The sequence below is a fragment of the Contarinia nasturtii genome, unplaced genomic scaffold, assembly GCF_009176525.2.
Source record: "Contarinia nasturtii isolate CC-2019 unplaced genomic scaffold, AAFC_CNas_1.1 Cnas_scaffold_285, whole genome shotgun sequence".
Lineage (NCBI taxonomy): Eukaryota > Metazoa > Arthropoda > Insecta > Diptera > Cecidomyiidae > Contarinia > Contarinia nasturtii.
This window is the reverse complement of record NW_022197640.1, coordinates 613940-638393: the sequence shown is the minus strand read 5'-3', so window position 1 is coordinate 638393 and position 24454 is coordinate 613940. Positions and strand designations below refer to the sequence as shown.

Genomic DNA, 24454 nt, shown 5'->3' with positions numbered 1-24454 from the left:
TGGAACATGCATTGTATGATTCATGCAGATGCTTTTAAAATGAGTATTGACTGATGAAAAAAGCCACCGAAACTCGGCATTCTCGCTTCACGCCACATCTCTTTTCACTCATCTTTTTTTATCCTTTTCTCCATTTCTTTTCTTTTCGGATGACGAAAGAACATTTTATTGCATTTTGCATTGCAGTATGTTTGTCTAAATGCGTGTAAATGATACACGTTTTTTGTTCCCATACAAAATATATGGGTGCAAAGTGCATACTTCATAATCCACACGTACGTTGAATGCAATGTTTGCCTAGTGGATTTTCTTAGCTGATTATTACGGTAATAAAAAAATGACGTCGTTACTTAAGTCGAAAAGGCTCGATCTGATCTTGGTTCTTGTTTTTTTTTTTCAACGGTAGTTGCGGCAAAGTGCAGAATATTACATCATCACATTTTGTGCAATGAAAGGAAGCGATAAAAGTGAGTGAATTTTGCACATACAAAAAAAAATGTAGTTAAGGTCGACTGCAGAAAAAAGGCAGAGAAACTAAATTATAGACAAACTTTTTCATTAGCATATGAAAGTGTTTTAAGTTACCCCAACAATCTTGAATGTAAAAGTTGAGGAATTGCATGAATGGCATACGAGCGCTCCGTTTACGGCCACCAATGATGTTCCCAAGCATTTCAAGTTTTGAATGAACGTGCATGATGTATACCACAACTTGATCATGAAGGCATCAAAAAAGGGGACGATAGCAAAAATGCACACTCAACCAAAAAAAACACAACTACAACAACCAACAATACCGCATAGTCACACCTTGCAACCAATTTTCGTGTTTTATACAAATACTCGGCTACAGATTTGCATATGACACTTATTGGTGGAATTCATGGTTGGTTAGAGTTGGTTTGAATTTACCCACATTTTAAAACTCTTTGTTTTCCAATGCGTCTTTGTTATTCACATTTCATGTTACTGTTTTTATATATTCTCATTCGCCACTATTTTCTTCGTCATTTCGTGTATTTTTGATTTGTACTCTCTTGCACTGTTACATTATACGGCGTGATAGTCGTCGATGACGCGATTGCAACAACAACAACAAAAAAATGCATAATGCAAATTTAAACTTGCAACTCAAATAAAAAGATCTACTTTTTTGTGTGTCTATATTTCAATGAAAAGTAGAAATTGCAGATAATATAAAGTTGATATATGTTTGTATTTTATCGTTGAACACAAAAAATCATTCAAAATTCTCTTCGTCACCTCATTTTTGACACAGTTCCAACTCATAGCTTCTCTTATGGACGGAAATTCATAGCGCGATATTATGGCATGCATTCAACATTGTTGCCGCATACATTGCAGTTGATTTTTTGTCTTGTTGCTGCTGCCATATAGCTGTTGCTGCTTCATACATACTATATGAATTCATTTTGTCCATTTGTTAACGCTACAAACCGTAAACTGAAATCCGAAAGAGATTTAGATCGTTGTTTAAAAGATCCGCTTTCTTGTATCGTCCGCATTTTCAAAACGATATTCCCCCAGATTGTGGTGACACGCGATTTAATTCTTTTGTTTATTTTAGTGCAACCCAAAACGACCGGTGTTGATTTATGGTGGTTACAACGTAGAGTTCACCTCGTTTTTTGTGTGTCATCATAAATATTTTGTGCCCAATTTTGATCGGCATAAAATTGTTTATCCATCACATTGATTTCAACTTAATTGATTTATTATTCATAGCTGGTAATATTTCATCGGTTAATTGATTGCACTCGGTGGCAATCAATGATTCAAAAATTTTGATAATATATTCGTTGCGTCGACATTTGAATTATATTAAGCCATATTTGGTGTTGAAGGTAAAATTTTGTTTATTTTAATCAAAACTGTTCGGTGTTCAACGATGGTTAAGTGTTGTTGTATATTTTATTTGGGTGTCATTGAAAAATTGAATGGACTAAGTGCTAATCTGAGAATTTGCCAAAAATTTGTTCAAATCGATTTTTCGTTATCATTTCAAACATTTTACACATAATGAAATGCTGTTGACCAAATGCACAAGACAAAATTGAAAAGGGCTAGAAAAAATAAATACACATGCTTAATAAGGCATTTCCATGGAAAATTGCACTGGGAATTTGTATCGTTTACTATTTTTACTTGTTCACATTTTTGTTGTGAGTTCACTTTGGCTTAAGTGGGGTTTTTTTGAACGATTTGTCTCGCTTTCTCTGTGTCACCGTTACGATCACATTTATCCATAGACAACCTAAGTGTTATCATTGGGTGCGTTGATGTATATTGAAAAAAAAAGAAAGGATTCAATATTTTCGAAGAAAATATGTTCAAACTCATGGATCTCAGACATCGACACAGACGAGCACAATGTGGTCATAAAAAAGAATCATATAAAATTGATAGTTTATTGCATTTGCTACAAACCGAAAATGTACATCGTACGGCTTTTGTCCTTGGCTGGGATTTAGCTTTCTATTGAATTTACATTTGCTGCAGTATTTGTACTTTTTCTCTCCCACGTTCTTCTGCATCTTCTTTCGCTTTGTTGACATTATAGCTTGTGCTATCTGTTTTCCGTTGGGTATACACAAACGTTGAATGTCACAAAGTCAGAGTATATAGCAAACGAGATATCAAGAAGAATGATAATAAAAAAAAGAACGGAGTGTATTTTGAGAGTATAGGAATGGCAAGTGAACAGAAAAAGCTATTGAAATAGCCATTTTCCGCATAAGTGTTTTGCAGAATCATTTATAGCCAATGCCGGTGTGATTTGAACCGTATTTTCATAATCGTTTCATATTTCGGCCCAATTTTGATGCCCAAACACATATATTAGATCATTTGCTCATCTATTTTTCTAGCACACATGTACATTAATGGCATGTGACATCACAGACCAGTTCACAGACCACACCACCAAAACTATCCCTCACAAATATGGCTGTGTTATATGAAGACATGACGAAGCAAAGTGAATATAAAAGCAGCACCCATCATCATCGTCGTCGAAATAGTCGTCGTGGCTTTATTAGACCAATATATTTATCCCGGTTTTTCTCGAAATTGTTCCATGCGGTTCCATGTCACAAATGGTGGAAGAGATATTTATTTTTCGTTATGAATGTGTTTTCGGTGGTAGATTTAACGCGAAAACGCATGTTAAGCGACAAAGCAAGAAAATATATTTTACACTGTTTGCTGTATGCTATGTATACATCACACGTAAAATATACCGTTTTCTAACCAAAGAAAAAAAACCAAATGAAATACATTCGAGACATAGAGCCTTACTACAGCACAATGAATAATGGTGACAATGTGGTCGTCGTCGCCGTTGTCGTCATCACTAAAGACATAATAGTTAGGCCACCAAGCACGCTCTATATTTCTTTCATTCTTCTCTGCAAGCTACACTCTCTTGACTCATGAACCGATACGCTCCCACCATAGAGAGCAACTTTACTGCTTGAACAGGTAAAAAATAAAGAATAACATAAGATTGTAAACAGAATCTACCACTTTTCACTTGGATTTCCTGCTTCTTTTCTTCTTTTATAGTTGTCGCGGTTTCTTTCTTTTTTTTTCATTTACAAACACACTCACCTATTGGAATGAAAATCTCGCTGCAATTTATATCTTTGCATTGTAAACATTCATTTTCATGGATAAAAATGAGAAACAAGTAAAGTTATCATATTTACAATTTCAGTTTGTGAACACTACAATCAAATTCATATATAATATACACAGAAGCGAGCTTATCGCAGAAAAAGATAGAAAACGTAAAGCATACGGTTCGTTTATAGACGTGGTTTATGTTTTTTTAAAGCGCGCGCACACACAGACATACACCGTTTCCATACCACGCTTGTACATGACTTAATGCTTAACGCATGGCAAAAAGTGAGTACAAAAATGTTTGCTTTGGCGAAACGCATAAAATTCATTCGTACGCTGAACTGACATACTCACTCTTCTCTCTCAAACACAAACATTATTATATGACTTGTTCGCTTGTATACACGCTGCGATGAGTTATGGATGCGAAAAAATCTAGTGAAAATTATCTGGAAGGCAATTCTTTTCCATTTATATTTTTGGCTCGGGTAATTTTTCTCCATTTAGTAAATTTTTTTGAATTTTTATGTGCCAAAATGAAAAGCAAGTGAGTGACGATGGGATTTTATAAATATTGCCCGTTACGTTTGCTCCAGCTCACTAAATATTGTTCGCATACTGTTCAAATACACACACATAAAAGTATCCCTCGCAATTGAGAAAATTCGGTGTTATTAAGACCTTGATTATGTTAATAAATCAAAATGGCATATTATACTTCATAGTTCGTTGCAAATTTGATATTCGCTATGCGCTGAAGTATTGTGTCTAAAGTTGATGGTTACGCCTGATATGAACCGGAGAAACCATTGTGTTCGCATTCTTATATCGTCCAGTCAAAAGCCATTAAGTCTTTCTCTCTCTCTCTCTATCTTAAGATTCATAACGATCAAAGTGCTGCCTTTGAATGTACCATTACGACGTAACGAATCGAAAATTAAAAATGGTCATTTCGGTTCTCGTAACAGCAAAATATGTGAGTCGTGTGCGCAATTTTGCGTACTCATCAGAGAAAAAAGTGGATGGCTGGTGAATGGGCGCAAGTGAGTGGAAAAGAGCCGAATAGATTCTATTTCTTTCTCGAAAGGGAGTTGAGAACAAAAAAATTAACTACAAGTGTCTAATATTACTTCCCTTTATAAATAAATGTATAGACCGAAAATTACATGAAACCCAAGAACGAGTGGTTAAATTCCCGGTTGATTTTTTTGTGTATCAAATGAAGAGAAAAAATGAAAGGATACAAAGTTCTCGAATACTTTACCATGTAATTATTATTTATTTTATGAGCTTATTAAAATGGTCGAAAAAAAAGTATGAATCAACAAGCAATATATACATTCAATAGTGTTTTTACTGTCGTTTAAACAATTTTAATTGATTGTCATGAGGATTAAATGGGATAAAAAAATCGGTAGATATAATGTACTAGTTAAAATCCGGATTGACTGTAACAAAAACCTATAAAAGGATAATAAAATCAATTAATTGAAAAGTAAAGCAATTTCAGTTCATATGTCGCATGCCAACGTTCATTTTTTTTTTTTCCTTTTTTTATCGTAATCGTAGTTATCTGAAGCCTGTACTAACACGAACCGCTATCCTATTACTCGTGGTTGATATTTGAATTGGTTTTAATAACGAGTATTATCAGCATGGGAAAAAAGTGAATTTACTATTTACGTATTTTACTTCAATCTATTTTTGGTTTTCTTTTCTTGTGTCACACTCACATCCCTGGTGGCTGAATTTTATTTTTGCTTCTTTTCTTTCTCATTGAATTTTTTTGTTTGTTTTGCGCTCAATCGAAAGGGACAGAATGTCTGAATACATGCTTTCAATTTTTCTCAATATCATCGTTATTTTGAGATGTAATCGTTTTCTTCAATTTTAGCTCGATTCTCTTCGCTTCATTGTGTTCAACGAGCTTTCGCACTGTAATGCCATCTTACTAAGACGAGCGCATTGTACGAGTTATAATGTTAAAGTACTAACTAATATGCTATTGACGTGAACTATTTGGAATGTAAAATACGAATATAAATGCGATAGAGCCAACAAAAATGAAGAAAATGGATGCAAAAAATGTATGAGATACTTTTTGTGTGTGTATGTGGCTGTGGGTGTGGGTGTGGGTTTGTACGCGCGCTTCTCATCTCGTTTTCTTTATTGCTTTTAGATTAGTTGCCTTGAATGTTATTGCAGTCGATTCAATGGTTCTATCATTATTATAATTTTGAGTGACAAAAAGCAAGACAACATAGACATTGGGAGCGCACTCCAGATTGAAACCGAGAAACGAGAAAGCAAGTGAGTAGAGAAGGAGATAGGGCGAGTGGTGTAAGAGATAGACGACGAGAAAATAAACGGAGAGTACGAGAGGGGTAAAAAGAAGCAAGCAGCTTTGCTTTAAAGTACTTTGGCGTTTCTTTTAGCTATTAATGTGTCTCATTTAATAGCTGAATACATGAACATCAAGCATAGCATGCTCTGAAGCGATGGAAAGTGGAACAAAAACCATTGACGGCAAAATACGACATGAACAAGACTTGAGGGATATTGAACATGAAAGCTCTCGTCGTAACATTTATTTCAAATTAATAATAGAAAATGATGGGTATATCGGGGATGAGGATAGGCGGAATGCACGTAATCGCTGTTGTTTTCGTTGTTGTTTTCACATTCAATCGCAAAGTGTAATTCAATTTTTGCTGCAAAAATTTATGTTATGGTTGTATTGCAATGCCATTTTGTAGTAGCAGCATACACAAACAATATGGGCTACATGGTTATTTGTTCACTCCATCGGAGGGGTTCCACTGAAGCACGCATTATTCTCCCATATATATTCGGTTTCGACAATGACACGAAATATTTCGCAAAATGCTGGCATTTATCGGCTACCGTCACTATTCATGGGTGTCCCGAATGCAAGAACTAGCGATTGAGGCAGAGCAAGCGAACGCGCTAACGTTGTGATGTACGTTTGGCTCTTGATGGATGAACCGGCATCCATGCTTATTCACGCGCGCACAGACAATCGAAACGACAAAACCATAAACAAAACGAATGGAATTGAAACAACATTTAAATCGCTATAAACCATTTTCAACCATTTTCAACCATTGGATCCATAATGCACGCATAAAGCGTTGCCAGACAAACGAATCGACCATCAATTTACCATCGTTCGGTAAATCAAATTCAAAGACTAAACGACGATTCACATTCACTTGAATTTCGGTTGAACGTGAAAATCGGTAGCTAGCATATGTGCAAATGCATTTTGTGTTGATGTTTCTTTTTCATTTTTCACTTGAAATTTGTTGTTTGCACTTTTCATTATCATTACTATGATATGGCAAGACATATTTGCAATCAGCACATTCAATTTGCTTGATTCAACTCAAAAGCGCACTCGCCATCATTAACATTGTATTTGCTGCATCTCATGGAATACATCGTATATATGATATCTATACAATGTATAGAATCCATAGAGTGCAGAGAACACATTGAACATCCTCTAATCGCATTTATGAAACGCTTATGCAATTTCATTTTTAATTAAAAGTCGAAGAAAATTCGCACGCACACACATTTAACATACTGTTTACTTCAATTATTGTTATCATTGCCAAACTGCTTGGATTGCGGTGTTTATGTTCTGTTTCGATGAATGTGTGATAAATACAAATTAAACGTGACGTCATTTAGTAAATGCTTGAACTAATATGTGTATTCAAAGTGTTTTGCATGCATGTTTTATCAAATTTTCAAGAGCAATAACCCATTAAACACGCATCGAATAGTTTTCAGCTGCAGCTCAGTGTAACCATCCTTTCAGACCTCCTCCCCAAACTTTTCCATACCAAAGGCTGCAAGTTTGAGCATGCATTAGAGTGATCCGATTTTGATTTTTTTTAAAGCAAAAATCGTAAATAAAACAGTAACTTAATCACTGTGAAAACGTGTAAATCTTATTTTCTTACCAATATACAAAATCTTAAAAAGTTTGAAGAAATTTCAATGAAAAATAAGGATACCTTCCATACAAAATTTTGTATTGGAAGTGTGCTTAATTTTGATTCAAACTTTTAAAATGTTATTTTTTAATAATAATTTATTTGTATGAAAAGTGTTTCGGAAACGTCACATTCGATTTTCTCCAAAAAAACCGCCAAAAGACAATTTTTTGTGAATTTTCAAAGTGCTTAATATTCGAAATACAAAAAAAATAAAATGTCTTACATCCGTAAGATGAACTTTTCCGAACTGTAATCCACAACATGCATTTATTACAAATCTTTTACTCAAAGAATTCACGAGAAAACTGAATCTGACATTAGTTTTACGATACAAATAATTTTCGAAGCACTTTTCATACAAAAACTACTAAAAATGGGAATTTTTGTATTGCAGCCATGCCTATATGATATCGTAATCATGTGAAAATTTGCAGAGGTTATTTTTTTCACAAGAAGTTGACATTCTGAAAGTTTGAAGAGAATTTCAATGAATATTGGGGGTACTTTCCATACAAAATATCGTTTTTGAGCGAAAAATCCAAAATTTTGTTTGGGAGGTACCCCTATAATATGCGTTGAAATGTCTTCAAACTCTCGCAATTGCATTTTTGTGTGATAAAAATAACCTGTGCAAAGTTTCAGCTTATTACGATATCATACAGGCATGGCTTCCATATATAAATTCAATTTTTTTGACATTTTTGTATGAAAAGTGTGTCGAAAGTTATTTGTATCGCAAAACTAACGTCATATTCGGTTTTCTCGTACCCAAAAACCCCCAATACACATTTTTGAGTGTTTAAATATCACTTTTGGAAGAATTGGGTACAGGGTACAGGATACAGGGTACCACGCACATACATTCGGACATCGATAAAGACTGGATTCGTGTTCTCTGGCTCCCAGAAAACATGTTTTTTGAGGGTGTTAATTTTTCAACCGATTCCAATACTTTACCTTACACACTAGGTGTGTGCGGAAAAGTAAAACCAAAATTGCTGGCTCTTGTACACGGGGACTGACTATTTGTTAAATTTAGTTAACCGTTTGTTAACTTCAATCAATTAAAGTAAGCTATGGTTAACACCTAACTATAGTTGACAATAATCATAGTCACCCGATAGTCAAAACGTCCCAAAATAATCGCCTGACTGACTGAGTAGCTATAGTCGATTGTTTTCCACTCGGGTCGTTTTGGAAATCCATTTTTTGAAAGCTGTTGTAGGAGCTTTAGATATGATTATTGTTTTTCAAAAAGACGTCAAAATCGAACCACTCTAATGCTCATGCATGTGATTTTCCGGCGAGATATTACAATTTATCAATAAAATATTTACGCAATATAAAGTTTATTATTTGTATGAGCGATTTTCAATGTTTTACATATCACGCTTATAAAGTTTATAACAACAAATGCATATTTTATAACTTAAAACAAATGAAACAAAACAACGAATGGATATTGTGTGTTAAATAATGTCGCATACATAATGCGAGCACGTTGCCCGGTTTCGAAACATTTTGATCATCTTTTCATTTTATTTTCTTCTCCGCCCAAAATGCGGAACACGTTTATATGAAATAGATGTAAAGATATATCGATTTTGGTGAATGTTTTTGCATCTCTCGATTTTATGCATGATTGTCCTTATATTTTATGCGAGCATATAAATACTTACGTATATCAAATCCTTGTATTATATCTCCGGTCGGAGCGGCTGCAAATATATATTCGTGCTCATTCGCAACAAATTTCCGAATACATCCCGTCATACCGTCGGCGACAGGAAGACGTTTCGCTAATCCAGTTATATTACCAGTACCGCCAAGAAACACTGGTTCACGGAACGTAATGCGTGAAAAGAGTCCCTGCAATAATATAGAAAAAAAACAATAGAGAAATAAGAGTAATGAGAAAGGGAGAATTTTCTTTTAAACGATGTCGACACATTTTCAAACGATGAAAAGTAAATTTCATTCGTCGAATAAAATCAAATGCAATAATAACAATTAGATAACAATTTTCAGTCTTTGGCAAATTATGTTAAGTGATTTGAGGGTGTTGTGGCGGTTATATCGACAATTGAAGAGGGAAATTTAAATGGAATTTACAATTTGCTTGCAAAAACTCACAAATCTAATCATTTGACATTAAATGAATGGGAACTTCCTTTAGTAAATGTTTATTGGTTTTGAACGATTGAAAAACGTTTTGAATTTTCCAACATTGATTTCGCGAAAACGTTTTGGATTTTCCAGAATGGTTCTTCCCTTTATTTTAGAAGTACGTTTTCTTTCATTTCGACTTAATGTATTCGATGCAAAATCTATCTTCAGAATACACAAACGACCATAAATATTTTTATCGACACTTTCAAAACGAATGGAATTTAACCACAACAACAACAAATGCAATGAAAGTTCGTGTGGACATTCATGTGGTTTTCATTGCAACGTGCAAAAATTTATTTATTTTTAACTTCAGTGTTTAATGGCATGATGTATCATCGGGTCATTTCGATTTTTATTTGTAATTTGAAATCGATATATGTGTGCATTTATATATTTGATACACGGGATTTTTGCGTTTGTGTTGGCATCTGCAGTAAAAAAAGATATAAATAAATAAAAATTTCATTTGAATTTCCCATCATAATTCGTAGAGAGGGTACAATAAAGATAAGCCGTTTGTAAGCACACCTAGAAAATCTGTTGTTTGCCTCGATGGAAGTGTGTGTATGAATCAATTTCTTATGTCAGAATTTTCCTTCGATATTCCTTCTTTGTACACTGAATAACATACAATTCTCAATCACGACATTTTCAGACAGAAAATGGAAAGAAATGTGTGTGACAACAACTTGGTAATAATATGATGGAATTGAATGAATGATTTTGGAAAAAGTTTCGGTTTTTATTTGACATTATTCGCAAGAGCGAAGACGAAGATTTTTTTCTCTTCTTTTACATTTTCCATTTCCTTATCATTGGACCGTATATAAACACGGTGCCCGTGCCACCACAATGCGAATTGTGTGGGTGTATTTTTAATGGCGGGAAATCGTATAATAAAACACATTAAGAGCGTAAGAGTGAATGTTCATTTGTGAGTGTTGTTTTCGGCTCGTTTCGACGATCATTGTGTGCGTCCCATCAACAGTAATCTTTTGAGTTTCAAGTTTGCAAGTTTTAAATGTGATGTGCGTATGCTGTTTTTCTCATTGATAACCTTACATTTGACTCAAAAATTCAGCAACATTAGTGAGGAAAAAACCATGCCTTTTGAAATGTGATAAGCAGGATAGAGATTTGGCTAGAGAATTGGATATACCGGAAACATCAACTATCAATCCGTTTGAAAGCCCAACACAATGACGACATTTTTCAATTCGAACTGGGTCACATATTCATATGATAAAGGTATCGATTGAAAAAGCAGGAATTTGACGTATCATTTATATCCGCTTTCATTCAGTATCTTAATGTTATGTGAAGATGTGCATGGCGCAAAGAAAATCCATCATGTGGAATTTCCCCATCGAATTCCAGTCATTCGAAAAGAATGGGAATTGTCTTTAATCCACCGTTGTGTGCTCTACGTTTTTTATTATTATTTTTATTTTTCGTTCGGTCCCCTTTTTGTGTCTTTCCCATCATCTCGCTCCTCACACACGTACGGAATTTATGTGAGCTTTTTTTTTTTAAAAAAAAGAGAAGATCTTTCATACTGTGCGCTATCACTTTTAATTCAATTTAGCACATTTCATGAGATTTGCATACGTATTCAAAAGCACTGAAACGCAAATGATTTTCTAACGACATAGTAATTAAGCACCGGTTTGAGTATGCAGCGATTTCATGTAACGATGATGCTTTCGTGTTGATAACATTTTAAAAAGTTACATAAATGTTCAAACGGTATCATAAATTTGTGAAGGGAATTTAATGCAAACGAAATTAAAAATCAAGTGGAACACAAAACTAATGAAAGTGAACAAGCGACAAACAAACGAACACGCACACAACTGTAACGACGCGCGAAACGAAGGAACTAGACATAAGTAAATGCAAATGTATCTGCAATTTCTCTTGCGATTAATTCCACATCAAATAATTAAATAGTCTTATTATTTTTCTCTTTACCGAATTTTATTACCGTTTTTGTTTCAATTTTAAATTTTATTTTCCTGTGCTCGAGCATAGATAGCAAAATTGGCTGTGAATTTATTGTGAAGCAACCAAACAGGCAAACAACTATATATATTTTCCTCATATTCCATCATTTATTCGCCCGAATACTCAACTTTTCTCAATGGCACTACCGTCTTCTCGTATTTGCATCTAAATAATGGTGGTACACGGTTACGACTATTTGTTCAATTTCACCTACCATTTTATTTTTGTCATCCGTTGCAAAAATGATAACAGCCAGAAAAAGACTATTTAATTAGTGCATTGCTATAGTTTTGTACGGCTAATAGTGCCGAAACTTAAAAAAAGGGGGAAATGAAGGTACAATAAACGAAAGTCATGGAAATATGAAAACAAGTGTCAAACAACGCCCGGCAACACACTCTTTGTAACTATCAACGCTGGTGGATATTTACGCCATCTTCACTTTTTCCATTATTGAGAGTGTCTCTTCTATCGCCATCCTTGACGTTGTATTGTCCCTTTAAAATTCAATCATTCACAGATCTGTGGCACACACAACAGCAAAAAGTATCGACGGATTCTCGCCAGCTGCGAATTACTGTTATCAAGTTTAGATTACATCCACAAAAGAGCGACGCTTTTTTTGTCATGAAAAAGGCAGGTAAACTTGCGTTTTTTAGGCAGGTAAACTTTTTTCCCCACCTTTATTCGTCTGCTCTCTCTCTCTCTCGATATTTTTTCTCTCTCACTCTCTGTGTCGAGAGACAGGCATCGAGTGGCAAACGTCATGGAAAAGTAAGGTTTAAAAAACAGCGTTAGAAACACTGAATATTTCTTTTTTTCTTCGAAAGTGGTAAGAATTTTTTTTAAATGTGTAAATTAGCTCTGTTTTACACCATGGATTTAACAAGTTGAAATCAAAGCCCGCAACGGTAAAACCTGACTGATTTTTTGCATTTGCATCGACTGAGTAAGTGGTTAAGCAAGCGCACTGTCACTCGCGCGAATCGAGCTGAAAGCTGCCCAACAACCAAATGAAGAGTGAGAATAGCTCATTGCCAACACTTGAAATATTCATGCTGATCTTCAAACTGGCAATGTGTCACCACCACTTTTCACAACTTGCATCCTTATCGTCCGCTTCTTATATATATATATGGCTATATGTATAATTTTAGTTGTGAAATTTCTTCCGGCGTATTGAAAATAAATCTTTGCCTTCTTCTTCGCCATTGCCTTTCCAAATGCTATGCAGTAATATAGACGCTAAACACGGTATATAGCAACGAACATGGAAAAATAGTCAGAAAAAAAAGGATATGCAAATGAAGAGGAAAAGTGTATGATTGGAAATTTGCATTTATTTTGCAAATGTTACCTCTGCTGCAACAGCATATATATCTGGCACACATAAACAGGTTAATATGCATGTTTCTCTACACAATAAATCATAGTTTGTTTCCAACGAAATTCAAAACACTATTTTTACGTGTGCATCCAGTTTTCAGTTGGCCAACTGATTGAGGAAAGTGAAATAACATACCGGTACGCCTTTGTTCAAATTGAATTGAAAATTGAAAAAAGGTTTTTGCTTTTATTTGCCGAAATTGAAACAATTGTTTTCATTTGTGGTTCGATTGAAAAATTGGTTGAGAAAATAGAAGATAGAGAGAGAGAGAGAGAAACGTAAAGCTAACAGAAATGATGCCAATAACATGTGCATAAGCCAAAGCACGTATTTTGAGCGATTTTATTTGGTGCATTTTTGCAGATATTTTTTTTCTATCACTTCTATTGTACGAGATGCAAATAACACCACGAAATAGACTTCCTCAGATTAACACATTATTTTCTTCTGCATAAGATGCAGAATTTTGATCAGTGAGCTCTTCATTTGATTGGATTCTCCTAATTACTAATTATTTCAATTGAATTTTTTCTTCTTCCTTAAATTCAAAAAGAGAAAACGGAGATAGAAAGAAAGAAAGAGAAAGAAATTGGCTAATTATTATAACATCATGTTCAAGAATCGAGAATACATTTTCGAATGCTGGCTGCATGTAGAACGACTAAAAGAGAAATTGGTGTTGTTTCTAAACGAAATGGATCTTTAATTAAAGCAGAAACCTTAAAACCATTCGGAAATGTGGGAGTTTGTGGATATTGCGATGATGAAAAAATTAGGAGGGAGAGAGAGGGATACCAAAAATACAGCACACACTATGTTTTCATGTATCAGAATTTCGTTTGCATTCATTACATTTTAATGTTACTCTATTCTTTCTCATAAATACAAGATCATTTTTTTTTCTTCTATATCTTACTCTTTTGGTTCGCTTTATGTGTCAGCTTTTCTTTACCTTGCACACACACACACATGCGAAACGCGAAACGGCACACTGGCAATTGGAGATCTCGGCACTCTGGTGTGTGCTCAATGCTCACACCCATGAGTGAGCCACCCATTGTAGCATATATATACTCATAGTCATAGGACTATGAGTATGTATAATGTATAGTATATGCTACATTGTACCATTATGAAGTGTAGAGCACAGTGGTGCTGATGGGAATAATAATGATAGTAATATAGCAGCATGGAATAAAGTCCGTGTTTAATTTTGGATGGATTTTACAGAGTGAAGATGAAATGCAACACAACGCATATTTTAACACAGAACGCAAATGCTTTAGCCATTGCAACCATAACAACATCGACAAATATTTACTGCTTTCTAATTTTGAACGTGCTGGTTGAATTTTCCCACCCAAAAATTGCCACAAAATCCTATGAAAACACTCTTATCGCCGTTGGTTTTAACGATTCGGTTGTGGGTGTGTGAATATGCCATTCCTTATGTCGTTGTATTTGCATTTCTTAATGCTTCTGCATTCATATTCAATGCTAAGCGCATTCATAATTCACCTATAGCGTAACTCATGTTCGCTGCGCAGTTTATTTATTTTCATTCTTTTACCCAGTCTATACGAAAGGCGCTCATATAATCGCATACATCTTCGTATGTGTTATATATACGAATTATGTGAATTTCAACCATTATAAATGTGCTACCCTCAATTCGAATGGGAAACAATTTTTGCATTCAAACAATTCGACAGTGTAAATAGTTTTTAGTTGTGAGTGGCAACGACAACGATGGCAACGATTTCTGTGTGCTCGCCTTCAGGAATCTCAATTCATGCATCTCACATAGATGCATTTAAAGTATGTGAAAAGCTGTTAATCGCGCAATCGTCATTAAAAATCTACATTATTCTTCGTTGATTATAAGTATTATTAATTTTTTTTTGTCAGTTGCATTCGATCAACTATAGTTGCACCTATGCCCAGAACGCACGAGTAATAATGCATGCGAAAAAAATGCCGTCCACATTAAACGAATACGTGCGTATAACTCATGCCACTAACTCTCAACTAAAAATCGCATAATGCATCGCAATTCGTTGGATGGAATATGAACAAATGCCAGTTAGCATCCAAAGCACACGCGTCATATACACACATACATTTAACGCTTAGGCCAACCAAGTCACGCTTTCTGAATATATAAATTTTGAAATGCATATTCTGTCGTTTCTGGTTTTCTATACACTTCTCTTCTCTGGTCGCTTTTTCTGATGACAGTTTGTTGAATGATTATTTCAAATAAACACGTTTGTTTTAGTAGCTTTGGCTATGCATCGCATAACATATTGTCTTGATAGTTAAGCTCGAGGATAAAATCTATCTCTTGGTTGGGGTTGGGGTTGGTATATTTTCCCATCTAATCCTTTTTGATCTAACCGCCCGGATGACGATCTAATAACTAAAATCGTCAGCAAAGCATACTATTTCCTTTTTACATCATTTTCTTAGTATCGTTTTATTTTATTTATTCCATCAGCTTGCTGTAACAACTTATTTTGTTTTTCCCTTTTTTGCTAATTCACTAATTCTGACATTTAAAAAGCAAACGTTCGATATAGTATTTGTAGAAGTGGATCTCTTCATTTATGGCATTAGCTTGTTCTGCACGATGCTCATATATTCGTTTCAATTTTTCTTTCCCCATGTTTGTTGCTCATTATTTATTATGCTCATTAAAACGTCATTTTTCAAACCATTTTTGTTTGTGTTATTCGTTGGCAAAAGTCGAAAATATGAAATTGTCATGATGACGATGGCACGAAACCATAATCAAATGGATCAGACGTTTTCGTGTTATACAGATACCATTTTAAAAACGGGCATTTTCTTAAAATTTTGGAAGGAAGATTTGGATCTAGCTCTTATTAAATAATGTTTATTTTTAGAAATTTAGGCAGAACATTTGTTTTTGACAATATTTGTATCGCCATTTATTTTGGCCGCTTTAGTGGTTCTCTCTCTCTCTCTCTCTCTCTCTCTCTCTCTATCTCTCTCTCTATCTCTCTCTCTCTATCTCTCGCGTTAAAAATGATATGAAATATTATATTAAACAACCAGATACCGTTCGCGGTTTCTTAAATACTGTCCAAAAACACAATCAAATACATCGAATCGTAGACTCACTTTCAACGCGTAGATATGAAAGTGTACACCAAGTCATCTACAAGCACGAAACGGATTAGCATCCATCAATAAAACCGAATAACGTATTGAATTCAATCTTCATTTCATTTCACTGTTTATTTGGTTCATTATGCGTGAATAGCGCAGCAATATACAAAATACATGAATACAAATTGCGAATATCGATACTGACACATCGTAAAACATAAAAAAACAACACGAACAAACAATCGACTAAATGAAATTGTGAGAACTCTGAATAGGTACGATAAAATGTGCCAGAAAAATATGACAGAGAAAAAACGTCCGGCGATCATTTATAAATTTGGTTTTGTTTTTACAATGCAACAAATAAAATTACAAATGCGATTCATGTGCTCTCTAACTCTATCTCGCTTTCGATTTCAACAGTTCATGTCGAATCGTCCACTTTTGTTCGAACTCGAATCGAATTGATGTCTGATTCGATTTTCCTTGGCCATTATTTTCATTTGATATTTTTCCATCGATTTCTTCCTCGATATCTGAACGTATATTGAAATATACGGATATGTGGAAGATAAAAATCTTCAATATGATTTTATGGAAGATATATTTCCACCAGTTTCGTATTGCACACATAAATTTGATGAGCGGTTATTATATGACCAGTGAAAGTCGTTTGATGGTGGTTTTGTTTTTCTTTTTCTACATCGATCGAACGCTCGAGATGATTATGTTTATGTGTAGAATTTTTTTTCCCCATTTTCTTCGCTCCAGTCATTGTTGATGTCATTGCGCGTTCAGTGTAAATCGTTGAAAATGTCTGCTTTTCGATGGCGATGACAATCATTGGTGACAAGCACGACCGTTCGTTTGACTTTTGTGCTCTGAATTGAATTATTTCTGTTTAAAGTAATTTACATTTGTTATTTGTGGCACCGTTTCAGTAGTTCACGAAGCTTCCCTAAATGATGTCGATTTTGACATTTTCTCTTATTCGCATTCACTCTATACAGATATCCTGTGTCTTTTCTCCAATTCTTTGTATTCTTATTCGGTATTTTTCCAATTGCTAAATTTGAGTTCATTTTACTTTTGTAACTTCATTTCTTTTCGTTAGTGTTTCATCTAATATTATTTGCGTCTTTATCTTCTTTATACTTTTACTCTCTTTTTTCTTTGACATTTTATGTGTCTAGCACACAAGTATTTGATGCTTTTGTACATCTTTCAACCATGTAAAGTATATAGGTATGGTTAGTACCTGACAAAAAAAATCTTTCCACTTTCTATGGTTTTACGACAGACCATTTGTGCTCCCCATCTTATTCTGGCATTGGTCATTGGGATGCGTTTTTTTTTCTTCTATTCATCTTATTCTTCCGTTCAACAAAATAAAACAAATTTATTTTTTTCCTCAAGTTTTGCGTCAATAAAAGTAAAAGAAAAAGCAGGCAAGACAGTGGAAAAATGTAAAGTGAACGCGCACACGAAGAAAACGAATGTGATGAAGAACGCCAAAAAAATGCCAAATGATACGGAAATCTTTATTTGCTTTCAGGACAATCTCATAGGTAGTCGGTGCTTTTGGTGGCTGTTATGATGATGAAGAAGAAGAAAGTAAGACCCCTCACAGAACCGTCATTTTGCTAAATAAATATCCGTCGCATAATCTAAAAGAGATCTCTTCATTAGGAGTTGAAATGTAAAAAAATTGCCGTGTCCGTCATTTTAGACGACGCTCGAATGTGATTTGATTTTCAAAACAAAGAATATACAAGATGAGAAGAAGGAATGCTTGGCGAAGAAGATATTCATATATTTTCGGCGGTGAAAATGAAAACATTTCGTGGCTATAGCTAATGTCAATTAAGGCGGAGTCGAGCCCATTAAAATGAAACATGGATTTTATTTTATCTGTAAGCTAATACATTGTTTGCGTATTACCCCAATTAAAAATTGTTTATACACTTTTGTTTCACGTTCTTCTATACCATTTGCATTTATAACACAGTGAAAAGTGTGTGTTTATGACATAAACTTTACGTACACCGTATGATACGGTTCAATGTCAAATTGAATAACATGGAAAGCTCATGGAAATGTCACCATATTTATATTTAATGAAAATGATAAATTGGAACGCAGAACAACAACAACAGAAACAATCATTGGCCATTTTGTATGTTCGATAGTAGCCGCGGTTGCGTCAATGCTTAAAATAATAATTGAGAAATGAACGAAAATCATTTCATGTGTTATGGTTACATGACATGGGAATGGTTCGACCGCAAAAACATATAAAAGGGTAAAAGAATGAAACAAAGTACATAAATAAAGGCAACTTATTACCCCCCCATACCGTCTCTTCGAACGAATCATCAAAGTGATTTCCGATTCGTCAATGTTTTTCTGATAGTGAATAAATATGGTGTCATTGAGTGGCACTGAAAACATCAACATCAGCAGTGGCCAACAAAGGGAAGCCGTAGAACTATCATCAACAAGACATAGTTGCTTCATTCTGTTGGCAGTTTCAATAGAAAAGTTTTTGTATACATAAAATGAAGGTAAACTCAATACACATAATGATGGCTTTTATCAAATTACTGCTGCAAAGCAACACTGGTTACGTTCCTAATAAATTCAGCTACCATATAGCAAAAACACCGAGAAAAATGATACGAAGGTCCGAGACTGAATACAGACAGAAACAGCATACACACACACACAGCTATTATGAACAGATACAGAGAACAAGAAAAAGAAGAATTGGAGAAAGTACAGCGTCCGATTCGAAGTACACAAATACATAATATTCATTATAGACAACGAACAGTAGAATATGAGCAGGTATTTCCAATATCTCTGGAATTTATTTAATAAAATGTGCACCTTTCTATGGAAATGGAGAAAGATGCGTGTGCGCGCGCGACCGTTTCCATGCTGTCTCTGTATCTCTTGATACAGTAAAAATGTATCAAGCAATAAAGTGGCCGTCCCATTTGGCTTTGCGCTATGTATGAGTCTCTATCTCTCAAAATGTTTGAAATTTTTGTATACAATCTAGTTTATGAACGCAGTTTGATGGATATACATTTTATTTATGTCGATGATAAATTCTATGCTATCATAAATACTATAAGAAATACAAAACGTTTGCAAAGTGGTCGTATGTTTATAATGGTGTACGCGTATGGCAAAGGACAAATGATATCTAAATGCATACTTTATAGCACTAACCAACACAATAATATACACAACAAATAAAGCGTGTAACCGCTTAATACCGAAATCGTGATCTTCGATAAAAATGCAAGAATATTTATGTGCACAACGATGCAAACGATATCTCATATTTGTGAAATTCTGAAATTGGCTCAATAATTTTTTTTTTGTTTTAAAAACTTCAGAAACAACCATTTATAAATGTGGATAAATTTCCTCAGCAAATCAAAGCACAACTTATTTATTTATCACAATAATTTTCATAATTGTATGCGTCATTTGTCGATTATCTTGGTGCTCGAGGTTGGATTGGGCTACAATGTAAGCTTTGAAAATAGCACAAACGCAATTAGCATTGCCATGGAAATCGGCAAACAAATTATTTTATATGGATATATTTGAGCGAAAAGAGAATTCGACTACATAATACAGAATACACATAAACCTAGACATAAACCATAAAATTATAGTTTGTGCTCAAATGGACTCGATTCTATGACTGCTTGATCCATTACACATATCATTTATATCACAATCAACTGTAGACACTTTCACATAACTATCATTTTCGGTGGTTGTTTCTTTTTCTTTTCTTTATTCGGTTCGTTTAAATAATTGTTGATATAAATATGAAAAATGAAATGATATTCGTTTCATTTCTATTTGGCTTTTATTTTGTTGAAAATATAAAAGTTCCAATAGCTTCAATACAGCGTTGTTTCTGGCCACAGCCAATTTTTGCTATTTACATTGAATGCGACACATGAAAAACAAAAGCAAGTAGTTTTGTAGTTTTTCGGCCATATATCTAGCCATATATTCATGAATGTCCGTTCTGTATTAATTGTGCGGTTTGTAATGTGATGACGGTTGTCTCATTTTCATCCGTTCATTGTTTGTGATGACACGTATATAATTGCAAAAATCAATAGCTACCTCAAATCACTTTTTTTTCATTCTTTCCTTTTCTGATACTTTCATTTCTTCGACATAAATAATATTCACAATCAAGAGAGAGCTAGTCCATTTCAAAAGGGTTGAAAATAAAAGCATGATCAAGCATAAATAAAATGGACCAAAATATCGTAATAAATACTAAATACTTTCTCGAATCAATGTTTTCTTTATATTTTTCTTTCCGAAATCGATGATGAATGGAAAATGTTCGACATTTAAATATTTACCCATTTGGCACCGAACGAAAATTGATTGAGCAAGCATAAAATCATATGTATTATATAACTCTCGCTTTATAGATGCTCAAATTTTTTCGACGGAATGAAATAAATTGGAACGAAAAAGAAAGAATCAAACAGGAGAGTGAAAGACAAAATGAGCAAATCAAATAAAATGAAATAAATTTCAAATATAAGTGCAAGTTTTAGGGAAAAAAAAACGAGAAATAATTCAGTCTTTTTCGTTTGTCGAGGCAAGTAAAAAACACATTTCATAAGATCGAAAATTGATTTGATTTGATATGATTTGATGGAATCTCGTTACACGAAAAATCCATTCGAAAATTGGCCGATGAACGATGTTCAATTTCTCATGTCTTGTACACAGATTTGTTGCAGTGATGATTCGCAAGTACTTGAAATGTAAGAGTACAAAATAAACGAAAGCAACCAAAAAAATGGCCGATGCGAACAACAATGCGTGCAATTTATGTTGAGTGAACGATTTATGAGAGCGTCGAGTCGAAATGATGGACGAAAAATAAACGCAAAATTTTCGACAATTATTGAAAAAAGGGAGCGTGACAGTTTGAATATACAATGTTCAAGCGATGCGGAAAGCGGTAATAAAATACACGAGCATTGTGTAAAAAGCAAACAAATCCATCGATTTATTTGACTAAAAAAATATACATAAACTGAATTTCGTTTGCTGCATCTTTTATTATGAATGTCCTATGCCATTTGCCTAGCCGTTTGCTCGGCATTTTATTTATTTCTCATAGTGTTTGTGGGAAATTACAAGCAACCGGCAAACATATACAAAATACGTTTTCCAATAAAAATGAGTTTTAAAATACGATTTTGATGAAAAACGGTAATCCAATGTCAGCGCTATGGTCAATGCGCCATCTGTAATCGCTCATAAAATACATGAGCTATGTGTGCTTCTGTTGATTATGTTTTGTTTGAGAATCGTCACTAATAATGAATGGTTATAAAATGTGTGTATGTTAGTGTTCGTGGCGCTTAAATTATAATTGCAATCACAATAATCGAAATGGCACAAAAACAACAAACCAACATTCACATTCATAGCCAATGCCACCGAATTTTAATGCAAAACACATGAATCAGTGGCCCATTCATTTTCTGCATTTTATTTTCGGTTGCTGTGAATGTTTTATGTAGTGTTTGTATGCGTCTGTGTGCTGTTGGCGATAGGGGTCAAAACTGCAACGAGCTCAAACCCGAATGTAATGAATCCGACGGGAACATCATCGCGATAACATATGAATGCATATATTTATGCTAGTAAATTCCGTAAATCTTATTTTTTGTAGCCATACATAATTGAAATGTCCCAAAATTAAATAGGAATTTGTATTCATTTGCTTGTCTTTGTTTGCAATCTCCAGTATTTCGTTGAAATTTCATTTATTTCAGCTTGTTAAACTTACCACACAACTGAATCTATCCCTCTCTTTTTTCGGTTGGATGAATTACTTTCAAATCATCAGAGTATCGTCGCTTTTTTTGCTTTTGTAACGTACAATTCTCGCTTTTCATGTCTGGTTCCGTCATGGCAGAGAAAAACACTGAAAAGCTGATCGTAATCTAGCAGCATGACTAAATCACCTTGAAATATTTGTGCTCAATTTTAATTTTCAATTTGTAGAAATTTCATTGAAAAATGCCACCCATATAGGTGTCAACTGTCAAATATCATTTCAACGTAACCTGAGTGGAACTATCGAGAATATTCCATCGTTTAATCATGAATTGAAATTCCCATTTGAATGGCTTCACAATGTCCTATTGCTTTTATTAAAGAAAATTTTGTTCGTTTTTTTTGTGGATTTTATACAGAATTAGGATTGCTTTTTCTTCATTAAATGCTACCCTCGTTGTATGTGCTATGTGTGTATGACATTGTATGTATGCCGAACATATGATGAATGTTATTTGAGTCGACGTTTTAATCCCATGACGCTCGATTCTCTTTTTCCGTCTAAAAGTTTACAGTTGAAGTCGAGCATTCCGGTTCAATGACAAAATATATAGTAATAAATTGTGTGTGTGTATGCAACGAATGCACAATGCTTAAGCTAAAGGGACGGTTGCTGCTTTAAATCGTTTTTCGTTCACCATCAGTAGTTGGAGCACAGTAGCTACCAATAACAGTATCTGCCCAGTCTGGAATGCATTAAAATGCGAAAACAAACATTTATTGTTTGACAACATGTAAGAATCTAAAAAAACGTCTATATATGTTGAGTTTTTTTTGGCCATTTGTTACGGTCGTGACAAATATTTGTGTTCCGACCCAATGTTTCTTTTACCTTAATTTAAAAGTTAAATTTCACAACGAGACAGAGCTTTACGGTGAATTCATGGCAAAATGGCATGGAAAAAATTATCACGTTAAACATACACTGAAAAAATTTGATTACATTGTGATTATTAGTCTGTACAAGTGTCTCGTTTTTTGTGAATACTAGTATTTTTACTCGAATTTATATGAAGTTAGAAAAATTGTTGGCTTTTCTCACTCCACCTTTCATGCTCGCGCCATATTTAAAATGGAAAATCGTTTAGGTCACAACATCGTTTTGAACCATTTAATTTACATTTAATTGACTAACCGTCATCATTTGTCGATCCGTTAACAAAAGATGATAAAAGAAACATACGATGAAACATTGTCAGAATGAGAATAGCTCCTGTGCTATATGTATGATATTAATCGAAAAAAAGTGGCGTCAATGAGTCAAAATTGTTGTCAAACCACATTATTTGAAAACTGGGAAAACTTCATGAATATCTGTGTCAGAGGAAGTTTTAGCTAACCGTAATCAAATTCAGATATCATTAGCTCCGTAAAAATGTATAACGAAGTGTTAAAGTAAAAGAAGAAAAAAATGAACGAGTCACAGCAATAGAAAAAGTAACGATGCTTCATCATAAATGATGAACATACGAAAGGAATGCTGACATCATTTCCGTCGATGGCAACACAACATTGCTCTTCAATCCAAACTGTTCCATTCTCCGTTGCTTTTACTCAACGCACTCTTCTCATCTGCTAATGTCTCATAAATATATGGCATAGGTTCATTTAAAAGAAAAAAACTAAATAAACGTATTTAATTTTCGCCGAGTGACACGATAAAAGTGTATTGAATTACATTCATAATGGCATGATTATAAGTTCTGCGTTCAGTGTTCAATGGCAAATAATATTCGTCACTTATAAAACAACAGCATCAAATATACAACTGCAGAAAGGTGCTGCTTTATTTTATTTCCCTTTCCGAGCTTATTTTTTAACACGTTATTGAAATGTTATGAAATTCGCTAGTGTTAATCACATCGACTTCAATTTAGTAACAAACACAACGATTATTCGCTTGGTTCTTGTGCAGTGCATTGCATAGTTGACATAATTGGAAAATTTCTTCGTGTGATTCACATAAGAATAGATGCTGCATACGAATAGGCTAATGAATGCAGAAAAGACTAGTAAAATTAATGCATATGTAGATATGTATGTTGGCATAAATGTGTGCTGGATCTGAAATGTGTATTATAAAAGAAATATTTATCGCAGCGAATGTGGAACAACTATGCGGAAAATAAACGCAAAAATGAAAATCTTATTTTCATTTAAATTAAACTTTATTGTTTTA

The 24454-nt window shown here is 34.1% G+C and overlaps 1 protein-coding gene across 2 annotated transcripts in view; it reads right to left on the bottom strand.

Annotated features, from left to right (window-relative positions):
• LOC116337395 overlaps positions 1 to 24454 on the bottom strand; it is a 119724-nt gene that overhangs the window by 33134 nt on the left and 62136 nt on the right. For both annotated transcript variants that reach the window (XM_031761918.1, XM_031761919.1), the window contains one exon: positions 9353 to 9542. In XM_031761918.1, the coding sequence (XP_031617778.1) occupies positions 9353 to 9542 (190 nt within the window). The remainder of the gene's footprint in view (positions 1 to 9352; positions 9543 to 24454) is intronic.